Source organism: Eretmochelys imbricata, chromosome 16 (genome assembly GCF_965152235.1).
Source record: "Eretmochelys imbricata isolate rEreImb1 chromosome 16, rEreImb1.hap1, whole genome shotgun sequence".
Lineage (NCBI taxonomy): Eukaryota > Metazoa > Chordata > Testudines > Cheloniidae > Eretmochelys > Eretmochelys imbricata.
The window spans coordinates 3,030,545-3,044,531 of NC_135587.1; the positions used below are offsets into that span (position 1 = coordinate 3,030,545).

Genomic DNA, 13,987 nt, shown 5'->3' on the forward strand with positions numbered 1-13,987 from the left:
CAGCTTTTCTAAATAGTCCCTAACCACCTCTTTCTCCACAGAGGGCTGGCCATCTTTTCCCCATGTTGTGATGCCCAGCGCAGCAGTCTGGGAGCTGACCTTGTTCATGAAGACAGAGGCAAAAAAAGCATTGAGTACATTAGCTTTTTCCACATCCTCTGTCACTAGGTTGCCTCCCTCATTCAGTAAGGGGCCCACACTTTCCTTGGCTTTCTTCTTGTTGCTAACATACCTGAAGAAACCCTTCTTGTTACTCTTAACATCTCTCGCTAGCTGCAGCTCATGGTGTGATTTGGCCCTCCAGATTTCATTCCTACATGACCGAGCAATATTTTTATACTCTTCCCTGGTCATATGTCCAACCTTCCACTTCTTGTAAACTTCTTTTTTATGTTTAAGATCCGCTAGGATTTCACCGTTAAGCCAAGCTTGTCGCCTGCCATATTTACTATTCTTTCGACACATCGGGATGGTTTGTCCCTGTAACCTCAACAGGGATTCCTTGAAATACAGCCAGCTCTCCTGGACTCCTTTCCCCTTCATGTTAGTCCCCCAGGGGATCCTACCCATCCGTTCCCTGAGGACATCATTGCCAATTCAGACAACATCACCTCTAAATAATTCCCTATGCCTATGACCATCCTCCAATTTTCACCGTACAGTAGCAACAACTGCACTGACTCTAGTCATTTTGTGGGGGTTAATAATTAAGTGAATCCATCAGCTGCAATTTAGGTCATCTGCTTATAGCAACTGGTCTCCAGGAAAAAGCACTGTACCGCTGTTGTTTTTTGGTTAGATTGATATTTACAACTCTCAGTTTACACTGCAACTCTCAGATTGGGTGGATTATGACCTGCTTTAAGAAAAGGAGAACTTCATGCTTATAAACAAAAAGTTTACCCTGCCAGATGAGCCTTGGAGTCTGAAATCCACTCTCTAATTACCAAGCAAGGATAGCAGACACTTCCTGGATGCCACTGCTCCTCAACCCTGACATACTGGAACTATTCTTAGGAGTGAAAGTATAGCTCAATCCTCCTGTTCACTCTCTCTGCTGAGGCTGGGGACCGGTGGGGGCAATTAATGTCTTTTGTGATGTGGACACCAGTTTACCGGGAAGTAGATGGAGACTAGCAGCTCCCTTCATCCAGGCTATTCCAGGACCTGTTGTCAGATGGTATTGACTGTTTTCCTGGTTTGAATCTGAACCAGTGACCTCAAGCTGAAAGCCTCCATAGCATAATGACAGTCCATCACACTATCAGTCCCTGAGGCATCTACTCAGTAGGAGCTCTTCATCTAATCGTGGGATAGGCAGGAATTCAGAACCCACCTGATGGCTGTGGGTTTAAGGATCACAAACAGATATAAACTGTTTAAGATCTGTGCTCCGTTTTGCATTGGTTTCTGTTTGCGTGTCTGGGACAAGCAGACTCAATGCTCAGTAATGATTTTGTTCAAGCTCTTTGTCATTAGCAATGATGTGGAGATTGATGTCCTGTTGCAAGGGAGCTGGGAAAAAAGCAGCCATTGGTTGATGCAGGATAGTTTATACACAGAGGGGGCCAAATGAGTTCTGGGGTGTCTCAGGTGCCTCCAGTCTTCCTATCGAATGTTCCATTTGAATTCTAAAGGGGGGACAATCCAGATATACATGGCCTAGAACTGGTGACATTGCTTCCCAGTTTTCCTATCTCAAGAGGCATCTGTCTCCCTAGGATAGCTTCCCTTCAGAGTAACACATTAGGCAAACACATTGGAGAAGGTACAGTCCAGTCCATAAAGTACATGGCAGTTACATGTGCACAAACCGACACACATGCACAAACATCTCTAATGTCCCATTTAGCACAGGGCACAGTACTGGTGAGGCTCATGTGTATTTCAAGCTCAGCTGGTCTTTCACATTACTACAGAAGGTAAAAGATCATTTCTGTAGGCATGGAAGAAGTAGCAAATTGTGTTCAGGATTCTTTCCTATGAATGGAAAGAAATTGCCAGCCTTCAAGCATGTTTGGTTGTTGAGAAGAAGTGCAGTGGGAGACTGTTTTGGAAGATGTCCCCATCACTAACTACATCTGTGTGAAACCCATTTATGTCTGGTGGACACTCAGTGTTAGCTCTGTCTCTTCCAGGTGATGTTCCCATACGGACCTGGTTCCCCAAGGAGAACCTCTTCAGTTTTCAAACTGCTACTACAACTGTGCAAGCGTAAGTGGAATGGCTGTTGCTGCACCAATCTTTTTTCTCATAGTTAGTGTGGGCCCGTGCACGACAGCGTCGGAGGGTGTCGAAGCTTCAGACAGCCAAGTTCTGTGGCTGGCACAATGGTGTGTTTGGGTGGGCAGGGCGGTGAGTGTGGAGCTAGACCATAACACAGTCCTTTTCTTTCTCCCGTCTTCCCTTACTTGCTTATTCAGGCTCGTTCACTACTTCAGTCATTCATTCGCTCTCCCTTGTTTACTCAGGTTAGGTCTACGTTAGATCTACTATACTAGGTCTACTATAGCACCCGTCGGCATAATTACTCCACCTTGGCAAGAGGCAGAAGCTAGGGAGGGTGTCTTTTTCCCACTCCTGAGCGATGTAAGTTAGATTGACTTAAGTGGTAGTGTAGACACGCCCTCTGACTCATTCATTCCCCCCTTTGTTAACTTCTTTCTTGATTAGCTCTCTAATTTATGATGTGCTTCCTCTGCTTGATGTGTGGGCAACACACCCTGGCTTGTGGCCTGTGGAGAGAGCTGTCGGTGAAGTTATTCCTGCAGGAGTATCAGCCCAGGCACTTCTCAGTTGCTTCTTTTGCTGCTGCTACCTCAGCTGAGGCCATGGGACTAGGTGGCTTTTGCTCTTGTCACTGCTGGGGGAGGCCCTGGGTTCCACAGCACTGGCACGAGGCCTGCGAATGAGCAAGAGAGACAAAGACTTAAACTAACCAGAGTGGAGAGATCTGATCTGAACTAGGAGCAGCTTTGTTCCCTTCCAGCCTGCACTTGGGCTCAGGTGCCCCCAGACTATTGTGTGTTGGGAGGAAATTGCCACTGGGAGGCCGAGTAGAGCTGGAATTGGCTCCCATCAAGGCCATTGACAGGAACATTTTTCTTTCCTTAATGAAATCCCTGAAGTGTTTCCCATTAGGCTGAAATAACAAGAGTATTCCAGTGACATGTGATGGAGAGGGAAACTGAGGGAGCCTTTTCCCCACTCTAATGCTCTTCCCCCTCTCCTCCCGCGCATTCCCCATCTTCACTGTCCCCTTCTCTTCCCTCTCCATTGCTCCCTCTTCTCTCCATTTCTCCCCCTCTCTATGTGAGGGATTGCAGGTCTCAAACCCGGTCCATAGGCAGTGCTCAGACCACGGTTGCCACCTGGCAGCTCACCAGAGCCCATGGAGAAGGGGTCTAGTGGAGCTGTAGCTCACCAAGGGCTCCAGCTACAAAGCTCCTGATTAGGGGAGATGTCCAGCGTCACCAAATGGCCTGGACACACTACTGAAGCCAGAAGGAGGCACAGGAAGTTGCCTGAGTAACTAGGTGAATCCAAAGCTAGCTACCAGCATGGACCCAGCTTACTAGCCTGTCTTCTGAGCCCTGCTTTCCCACCAGTTCCTGCCCTCCTCATCCCAGATCCCCATCTACCCGCGGTTTCTGCTTTCCTGTCTTGCTCCAGGTCCCTGCTCCTGTGCCCTAGGCCCAGCTGCCAACTCCAGCTCTGACACTTGGCTTGACTCCAGCTCAAGCTCATCTCCTGACTCTTACTCCAACTTCAACCCTTGGCTTGTCTTCTGACTCTGTCTCTGACAGCCTGTTTGGTTCCTGGCTCCCACCTCTATCCATTACGCCTGGCCGCCCATTATCCCAGTCCTGACAGCTTGCTCGGGCCACTATCCACTCCCCCTAGTGGGCCCAGCTGAGGATGGACCTACGGAAGTTTCTCAGACCCCCGGAGCCATCCGTGCTGCACAAGCAGGCGATCTGCCTCCAGACAGGCAGCTGAGCATTGCAGGCATAGAACTTGCAGCTGGCTGCTGAGAATCAGGACTTGTGGGAGCAAGCCCATCAACTCCAAGCAGAGAACCCTGTGCTTCGGGGTCCACGTGGCTGTGCTGTCACCCAGGCTGGAACCTGCTCTTCCACTGCCTGAGTGCTTTGATGGGAACTGCTCCAAATCTCGAGGCTTCCTGAACTTCATGAGCTCTTGTTCTTGCTTCATCCGCAGACATACTCTTCTGACAAGGCCAAGGTGGGCCAGGTGGTCAGCCTGCTGACTGGGGAGGCGTTGGATTGGGCCTCCACCCTGTTGGTAGCCAGCAGTCCTCTGTCAAACTGGGATGCCCTCCAGTAGGCAATATCAACCATTTTTGACAGCTCCAACCACACCTCCCCTTCCCTTTGGATTCCGCTCTGCCAGTTGAATGCATGCAAGTAGAGTTACAGAATCATAGGACTGGAAGTGACCTCCAGAGATCATCTAGTCCAGTCCCTTGCACTCATGGCAGGACTAAGTATTCTCTAGACCAAGTAGACCTGGTGCACTGGCAACTCACCCCTGAGGAGAGGCATGGCAAGTGATGCCACTGTGTCAAGCTGGGCCATGCTATCTCCAGTTGCCCCATGAGGAACCGAGACTGAAGCAATCTGTGAAACAAGCCAGCCCAGGCTAAGTGAAGATGGCTAGCTTGGGCACCTGGCAGAATGGTCCCCTGATCCCTGAACTGGGGTCCCGACAGGAATGTGTGCTGGCTCCTGGCGCCTGGCACTGTACCCACAAGTACCACGTGAGTTACAAATCCTGCGACACCCTCAACCACTTCCTCTGCTGTGGGCCCTCTTTGACTTGGGTGCAGCAGACAACTTTATCAATGCAGAAGCCGCCAGGTCACTACAGATTGCCCTGTGGTCCAGACCTAGTAGCAATAACTGACAGGTCCATCTTATCCTCCATGCCAGTGGCCACCGAAACTGTCCCTCTCGAAGTTCCTATCCACAGGCATTGAGAGATCTTACCGTTCAGTGCCATCCATTCCCAGCACTTCCCTCTGATCCTGGGCATCTCATGGCTGGCTTTCCACATGCCTTATCCACTGGCATGAACTAAAAGTCAGCTTTCTCTCAGAATGCTACCAGCAGCACTGCTTGACCGTAGGAAATGGGCAGCAAACGGAACTTTCCCTGCGGATCCCAGTCCTTAACTCCAACCCAAATACAGTGATTACCATGAGAAAAAAAGACGCAGACACCTTTCTCCAGCACAGAGACTGTGATTGCCCAGGGTAAGAGTTCTGTTCAGGCATACACATACCAAGTCTGAACTCTAACCATATGCTCTGCACAGCTATCTTTTAGGAGAACCTAGCCGTGGGTTTATTCATGAATCCACCTCACGCATTTAAAAGGTGGTCGCTTCTGACGAGGCATGGATTATTGGAGGCTGAATCCGTTTATTATTAGAAACCAATCTCCATTACCACTGATCCCCAAGCTAATGGACTACATGAGCACTGCTTGGGTGTACACAAAGCTAGGCCTCTGGGGAGAATATAATCTGGCATATGTTAGAGCTGGGAATGAATGGAAGACTGCCTTTCAAATCTGTTATAGTCACTTTGACTATCTCGTGGTGCCCTGTGGTTTGACAAGCATGCCTGCGATGTTCCAACATTTTATTAATGACGTACTCCAGGACATTCTGGGCCAATGTGTGGTAGCTCACCTGAATGACACACACATTTTTTCAGACAATGCTGAACAACACATCATGTACATCCGTTCCATCCTGAAGAGGCTGCACTAACATGGCCTCTATGCTAAACTAGAAAATTGCACCTTTGATAGTCCCCCCAAAGAATTCCAGGGGTTCATCCAATCCCCCACTGATACTGAAATGGACCCGTTCAAGGTAAAGGCAGTCTTCGCATGGGCAGCACATGGTACATTTGAGTCCTACGGTGTTTTCTGGGGCTGTAAACATCTATTGGCAGTTCATCCCAAGGTTTTCAAATGGATTGCCCCTTTCATGACTCTGCTCTGCAAAAACACTAGGTTCCTCTGGTCTCCCGAGGCCCAGCAGGCCTTTGAGCAATTAAAACTCGCATTTACCATCACTCATTTATTGGTCAACCCTGATACCGCGCAAGCCATCATAATAGAAATGATGCTTCCAACCTGGCCATAGGAGCAGTGCTATCCCAAAGACATGGACCTCAACTTTTAGTCCAGGAAAGTCACACATGGAGCAAAATTATGAAATTTTGGAGAAAGAAATCTTGGTAGTTCAGTCTGCCTTTGAAGAGTGGCACCACTTATCTAGAAGGGGACTGGTACCCTGTCCAGGTGTACACTGATCATAAGAACCTGGACTATTTGCATAGGGCTAAGGCCCTCTACCAACAACGTCAGTGGGCCTTATTCTTTTTGTGCTTCTGTAATCTCCTATTGTACAGGACCCAAAAATAGCAAGGTCAATGCCCTGTCCCAGAAGGGAAAATGTTATACTGATCCAAAGGGCTCAAACCCTAAAACTTCCTGCATCCTCAAATCTCATAACTTTCTGTGCCTGGCTCCCCGCCAAGACCTGTTTAACCCTCACACAATCAGGGTCAGCCATAATTAGGGAACCCCACAATGTCCAAGGTGGGGTAACTTATGTGAAAGGTCATATATACATTCCCCCTGGACCTCTGAGGACTACAACCCTACAAGCATGTGACAACTCGCACCCACTCCAAGATAACACACAATAATCCCCTCAGACTCTTTCAACCCTCGAGACTCCACCTGGCCCCTAGAAGTCATTGCCCCAGATTTTGCAGTAGAACTACCATAGTCCAGTGGGTTCATGACTGTTCCAATAGTCATGGACTACTTCACAAAGATGGCTCCTTTTGTCCCCTGCATTGGTCTACCCTTTCCCAGGAAGCCTCCCAGCTCTGGGTGGATCAAGTTGTCTGCCTCCAGGGCCTCCCAGAGCACATCATCTCTAACCATGGTACTCAATTTATTTCCTGCTTCTGGCAAGAAGCTCTCCAGATTTTGGGCATCTGCTCCTGTCTCTCCTCTGCCCATCACCCCCAGACAACTGTCAAACAGAACCAACCAGATCCTGAAGCAGTATCTTCATTGCTACATAAACTTCCATCGGAATGTCTGGTCCTTGCTGAAATGCTGTTATGTTCAGAGTTCACGTACAATAATGCAGAACACCCCTCTAGAGAACAAAGCCCTTTATTTTCAAACTGTGGGTTCCACCCTCAGTTTTACCTGGAGCTACCACAACTTCTCAAACCCAGCAACCCTGGATTGGGTACAACAGAAATGTCAAACCCAAGATTATCTAAATGTTCACCTGGAAGATGCCAAGAGCTACAAATAATATGGGACTGTTGATGACAGGAGGGCCTGTGTTTTCAGTAGGCCAGAGGATGTGGCTCTTAATGAAAAACCTGCACACGGAAGGCTATCTAGAAAATTGGACTTCCACTTCCTTGGCTTTTACTGAGCTCACCTGCAAATTAATCCAGTCACATCACTCAATTTAACACATTCCCTCTGAATACACCTAGTTTCCTGTATCTCTTCTGAAACCCTACATTCAGGACCCATTCCCTCATCGATCCTCACTCTACGCGCCCCCCCCCCCGCCCCAATACGTGTTCAATGCCACTGTGAGTATATTGTCCACGAGATGCTTGAGGCCAGAATCAGATGCGGGGAGACTCTGGTATCTTGTGGACTGGAAAGGCTGCAATCCTGAAGAAAGTTCCTGGGAACTGGCGGAGAACATCCATGCCCCTGACCTGGTAAATACCTTCCACAAAAATTGCCCCTGGAAACCTGTCTCGCTGCTACCTGGGGTGGGCGAGGGGCCATGTGAGGGATCATGGGTTTGAATGCAGGCTGCGCTCAGAGTACCGCTGCAGCTCAGCATCTCACTGGAAAAGGGGACTAATGGAGCTGGAGCTCTAGCTCACCAAGGGCTCCACCTACAAAGCTCCTGTTTGGGAGGAGATGTCCAGCCCCACCGATTGGCCTGGATGCTCTACGCTAACCAGGAGGAGGCACAGGAAGTTGTCTGAGCAACTAGGTGAATTCCTGGCTGGCTGCCAGTCGCCACAACTCTACCTATTGGCCTAACTCCTGAGCCTGCCTTCCTGGCTGTTCCTGATTCCTGCCGTCCTTATCCCACATCTGCATTTCCCCCTGGTTCCTGCTTTCATGCCTCGCTCCAGGTCCCTGCTCCTATGCCACACCCCTGGCTCCCAACCCTGGCTCCAACCCTTGGCTTGACCCCGATTATGGCTCTGGCTCTGATCCCTGACTCCCAACTCTAATCATTAAGCATGCCTGCCCATGCCCCGTCCTTGCACCCTGATCCTTTCTCCACCTCGGTACTGAGGGGTTAATTCCAGCTCTGAAAAGAAGCCATTTCCTGGGATGTTCCTGAAGCCACATCAGAAATGTCAGGGGCCAGCTCTCTGATGGCAGGTAGATGCCCAAGGAAGTGGTGAGGAGTAGGGTCAGTACAGGAGGAACGAGTTGCTGAGGTATGGAAGAGGTCCGGACCAGAGAACAGTTTTCACCCACCACCTGAATTGGGCCCTGCATCGTTTGCCTGGCATATGAGCCTATACAGGGGAAACACTTCCTGATCAGAGCTGGTTGGCAGGTTCTGGTTAAGAGCCGTGGGTGGGTTCAGATTGCATTTTTTGGCATGCTAGACTCACCCCAGGGGATGAGTATGAGCTTCTTCATTCTGTGTCTGCCACCTTTGCTATGCTCCTGTCCTCATACAGCTTCTTTGCCCTTCTCGTCCTTCATGACCCTTCTTAAGGCTGAGAAGGCAGGGCACGTGGAACCCCTCAGCACCACCTGCCATCTAATGCTGCTGCCACAGGCAGGCTGGGCATGTTAGAAATAGCTTAGATAGATAGATAGATAGAGATAGATAGAGATAGGCAGGTTTAAGGAGCCCCAATGTGCTGTCTTAGAGGCTAATTTCATGGATTCTCACTTCACTGTTTGCAAATAGCAATTGATAAATATTTGCAATAAGCTGTTTTTCACAGACTTACTCTAATAAACCAAAATGCCCACAAAGCAAGCAGGCATTTCCTCTGCCCCTGGGAGCATCCTCCACTGTCTCCAGTCATCTTCGCTACGTGACATGGGAATGGTTAGACTGCTGAGAGTCAGAAGGGACCCCTCCGAGCTTTTCTGAAAACAGAACCCTAGAAATGGAGCTGTGAGAGTCTGAATCAATCATCTTTCTGTGAGGAAAGCTATTTTAAGGACCCTTTCTGGAAAGGACCCAAGGAAATGTGGCGCTATCTTGATTAAAATGTCTGGGTATTCAACTCTGTTCCTTAAACCCAAGGAGATCCCAGAGATGTCTCTGAGTCCCCAGGCTCCATTTCCAAGGACGGTGGTGTTAGAGTAATACGCACATTGTCTGCTCCTGTAACCTGTGAGATTTATAGTACAGCCATGTTGGCCTTCCTCTGGAGAATATAAACGCTGCAAGCCAGGACATGCCTTCGTCCCTTTGTGGGGAAGCGGCCACTTGAGCCCAATGGGTCACATTCAGGTGTCACACTGCTGTAAGCATATCCTATGGGCTTTAATTTTTATTATTATTTATTGCAGGTAGGGATAGCTCAGTGGTTTGAACATTGGCCTGCTAAACCCAGGGTTGTGCGTTCAATCCTTGAGGGGGCCATATAGGGATCTGGGGCAAAAATTGGGGATTGGTCCTGCTTTGAGCAGGGGGTTGGACTAAATGACCTCCTGAGGTCCCTTCCAACCCTGATACTCTATGATTTAATGTGTTTATTGTAGTACTGCCTCAGGACCAACCAAGAAAGGGGCCCCATTATGCTAGGTGCTGTATCGAGAGTAGCAGACAGAGCTGACAATTCTAAACACACTGGCAGATTGACCCATCACATGATGGCAAATGGCATGGCAGTGCCATGGTTTATTTTTTGGTGGGTTGACATATGAGGGGATCAGTTACTGGAAAGAAAAGGGAAGAGAAGAGGCCGAGAGGGTCCTTGAGCGGAGAAGAGGGTAAGAGGGGCAGGTGTGGAGAGAAGAGACTGTGAGGGAAGGCAGTTGGAGCAAACATCCAATCAGCACAGGGCAGGGACAGTCTGGGCAAACCCACAGAAGTTCTCAGAATGTCCAAAGGTCCCTGCTTTGGCTGCTTCTGCCAGCGACCGACCAGCTGGGGGCTCTGGCTGGCTCCTCTCTGCAGCCCACATAGCGAAGGCGCGGAAGGCACCACCTGGGACTTGTTGCTCCCAGAGCATGGGGGGTTTCCCCTGCATGGTTCTGGCTCCAGGGGAATGTGGTGGTCTTGGCTGGGCCCGATTTTACTCTTCCCTGCCAGTTCAGGGGTGACTAGGTCACATGCTGTCTCCAAGAGTCCAGATTTCACAATCAGGCTCTGACTTGGAGATCTTTTGAAGAGGCCATTTCCTCCCATCCCTCAGAAACATTTGCCCCTCTCTAATGAGGATTCAATATGCAGAATGCCCGGCAGTGGCTGAGCACTAATGCACGTCTCTTCTCTTTTCCTTTCTCTGGTTCTCCTGGGATCTCTAGCATCTCGTAAGTACAGCCTTTGTTTCTGTTTCCTTGTTTGTTGACCTCTTGGACAGAACCCCCCACCATCTCATTTTTCTCTAGGGCTTCCCCTGCTTGAAGGCTGTATGGTCAGCTTGCCAGATGATTGATGGCTGCACCTGGATGTCTAAATAGAACAGATTTCAGTCACCCTCATCTCTAACATGGAGACTACAGGTCCCAGCATGCTCTGTCCTAACTTGATCCAGGCAAGAACAGGTGTTGCCATAGGTGCTAGATCTAGGGGTGCTCGGGGGAGCTGCCTCACCCTCTGGCTTGAAGTGGATTCCATCATACAGAGAGGGTTTACAGTTTAGTTCAGTGGCTCTCAGCACCCCCCCGCCCCCTACAAATTGTTCCAGCACCCCTGGGTGTTGCATGCTGGATCTGTAGTCTCTAAGGTCCAAATCTCCATGTTAAGAGTGAGGGCTAGTGTCAGCCATTTTGCAGGCCATACTTTGGGTATCCTTGTGCTAGCTTTGGGAGCAGCCACCTTCCCAGCCTCCTGTAATAACTGTAAATAACCAGTACACAATGGTTTGATGGTCTCCTCTCAGCCAGTCTCTGACTTCTGTGTGGTTCCATGTGGCCTGGGTCTCTTCCGCAGAGCCAGCCTGTTGTGTTGGGAGGGTCATGCCTCTCTCTCTCTGTTGTCTGGTGAGAGCTTGCTCTCTCTGTCTGTCTGTTTCATGTCATCTTCAGTTCAAAGCTGTGTAGTTGGTTAATGGCTTAAAATGGTTTCCCAGGGCATTCAGGGGCTACGCAGAGAGGAAGAGACGGAAACGAGAAAATGATTCGGCAGCTGTTATTCAGAGGTAGGGCCTGTTTTCCTGTAACCTTGCCTGGCGTTGCGTGGGCCTGTCGGGTGTCATCAGTGACGCTTGATGATGTTGAACGTGGTTGTCCCTTGTCTGTGTTGCTGTTTTAGTGAGGATGCTAGAGGGGGCCATGCTGAAAGTCTGCAGGGCAATGAGTCTGTAGTAAGCAAGTTAACCAGTCTCCAGTCTTCTTAAAGGGACACTGTCAAGTACTTTAAGCTCCAAATCAAAACAGACAGGATCTTAAGGCTCAGATATGTAACAATGTAGGTGCATAACTTACAGATACAATGAATTATATTGCTACAGAAACTGTGTGATGATGGCCAGTTAAATGCCTAGCAAGTCATTTCCATTTACAGTTTTTGAACTTTCTAATGTCACAAATGCACCAGCACGTGTGTATTTTTGGCAACTGGATGGGCAGGATAAGACTCTGAATTAATGACAGCTGTGAAAAACAGCCATATTCACTGCAGTTCTATTCAAAACAGAGGGAGAAAAAAATCAATGTTTCTGCAACACAAAAGGAAGAAATTGGCAGGGAAGAGAAGGCATTTTCTAGTGTCTAAAATTTTCTTTTTTATCAGCAATGGAGAGAAATGAGAGACAATTACAGACCCTATAAATGACTAGACAGTGTTTCTTTAAAAAGGAGATGGCTGAGAGTTCTCTAGATGGCGATATTTCTGTGTTAGAAAAGAGAGAGTCATCACTGTTCACCCAGCCTGGCAGTATTTGAGCTGTGCACCAGCCATGGATGTACACAGAGGTCAGGTAATTCGGTTACTGGGCCCTACCCTGAGTAGTTAGAGGAGAGAGTAAATGGAGGGTAGAGTGATGCGGTCTTTGTGGGAGTATGCAATGCATCTCCTTACCTCCCACAGACCCTAGGGATCAGGGCAGGTTGTGGGGTCCAAGTTAGTTTGCATTCTCTCTTGTGGTGGAGAAGAGAGAGGATTTGGTTGCAATGAATAAAGTAGATTCATTACTGAGGCTGCAGGACATAGCCAGGCCCCTGTGGTTCTCTCTGGCTCTTAGTTCCCCGGCTAACTATGCTGCCTGCCCGGAACTAAGGGGTCAGTGCCATAAAGTGGGGCTCTCTATTCAATCCCAGACCCTCCTCCATCTCAGAGGCTCACTCCAGAGTCCTTTCCACTGTCAGGAGGAGGTGTAAGGATGGGAGCTCCAGCATTGCACTAACCATGAAAATGCGTCTGGTGCATGGGCAAAAACACTGCCGCGGCTGCTGGACTTGCACCTTGGCATTGTACGTCCCTGTTTACAGGGGCATGTGCAGTGGAGCCCTGGGGCTAGAGACTGCCTCAGGCAGCAACTGCAGGGGATTGGAGGGGTCCGTGGTGGTTGCACAGGTAAATGTCAGGATTGTCGGGCTTAGTCCAGAAGAGCTGGTCTGTAAAAAAGCCTTATTGAAGGCACAGGAACAAACCATCCCAATGTGCAGAAAGAATCGCAAATATGGCAGGCAACCAGCTCGGCTTAACAGAGAAATCTTCGGTGAACTTAAACTCAAAAAGGAAGCTTACAAGAAGTGGAAGTTTGGACAGATGACTAGGGAGGAGTATAAAGATATTGGTCGAGCATGCAGGGGTGTAATCAGGAAGGCCAAAGCACACCTGGAGTTGCAGCTAGCAAGGGATGTGAAGGGGAACAAGAAGGGTTTCTACAGGTATGTTAGCAACACAAGAAAGTCAAGGAAAGTGTGGGCCCCTTACTGAATGAGGGAGGCAACCTAGTGAGAGGTGATGTGGAAAAAATGGAAGAATGCTCTTTCTGCCTTGATCTTCGCAGACAAGGTCAGCTCCCAGCCTGCTGCACTGGGCAGCACAGCATGGGGAGGAGGTGAGCAGCCCTTAGTGGTGAAAGAACAGGTTAAGGACTATTTAGAAAAGCTGGACATGCGCAAGTCCACAGGGCCGGGTGCACTGCATCCAAGAGTGCTGAGGGACTTGGCTGATGTGATTGCAGGGCCATTGGCCATTATCTTTGAAAACTCATGGTGATTGGGGGAGGTCCTGGATGATTGGAAAAAGGCAAATATAGTGCCCATCTTTAAAAAAGAGAAGAAGGGGAATCCAGGGAACTACAGACTGGTCAGCCTCACCTCAGTCCCTGGAAAAATCATGGAGCAGGTCCTCAAGGAATCCATTTTGAAGTACTTGGAGGAGAGGAAGGTGATTGGGAACAGTCAACATGGATTCACCAAGGACAAGTCATGCCTGACCAACCTGATTGCCCTCTAAGATGAGATAACTGGCACTGCGGATATGGGGAAAGCGGTGGACGTGATATGCCTTGATTTCAGCAAAGCTTTTGATACAATCTCCCACAGTATTCTTGCCAGCAAGTTAAAGAAGTATGGATTGGATGAATGGACTATAAGGTGGATAGAAAGCTGGCTAAATCGTCAGGCTCAGCGGGTAGTGATCAATGGCTCAATGTCTAGCTGGCAGCCAATATCAAACAGAGTTTCCCAGAGGTCAGTCCTGGGGGCTTCATTAATGATCTGGATGATGGGATGGA

The 13,987-nt window shown here is 49.0% G+C and overlaps 1 protein-coding gene across 1 annotated transcript in view; it reads left to right on the forward strand.

Moving 5' to 3' along the window:
• The window catches only part of NSMF (NMDA receptor synaptonuclear signaling and neuronal migration factor), a gene marked incomplete at its 5' end in the record, with an annotated part of 79,125 nt that overhangs the window by 42,639 nt on the left and 22,499 nt on the right, over window positions 1-13,987 (forward strand). Inside the window, 3 exons of the mRNA XM_077836223.1 lie at window positions 2,139-2,214; window positions 10,605-10,610; window positions 11,372-11,440. Of these exons, the coding sequence (XP_077692349.1) occupies window positions 2,139-2,214; window positions 10,605-10,610; window positions 11,372-11,440 (151 nt within the window). The remainder of the gene's footprint in view (window positions 1-2,138; window positions 2,215-10,604; window positions 10,611-11,371; window positions 11,441-13,987) is intronic.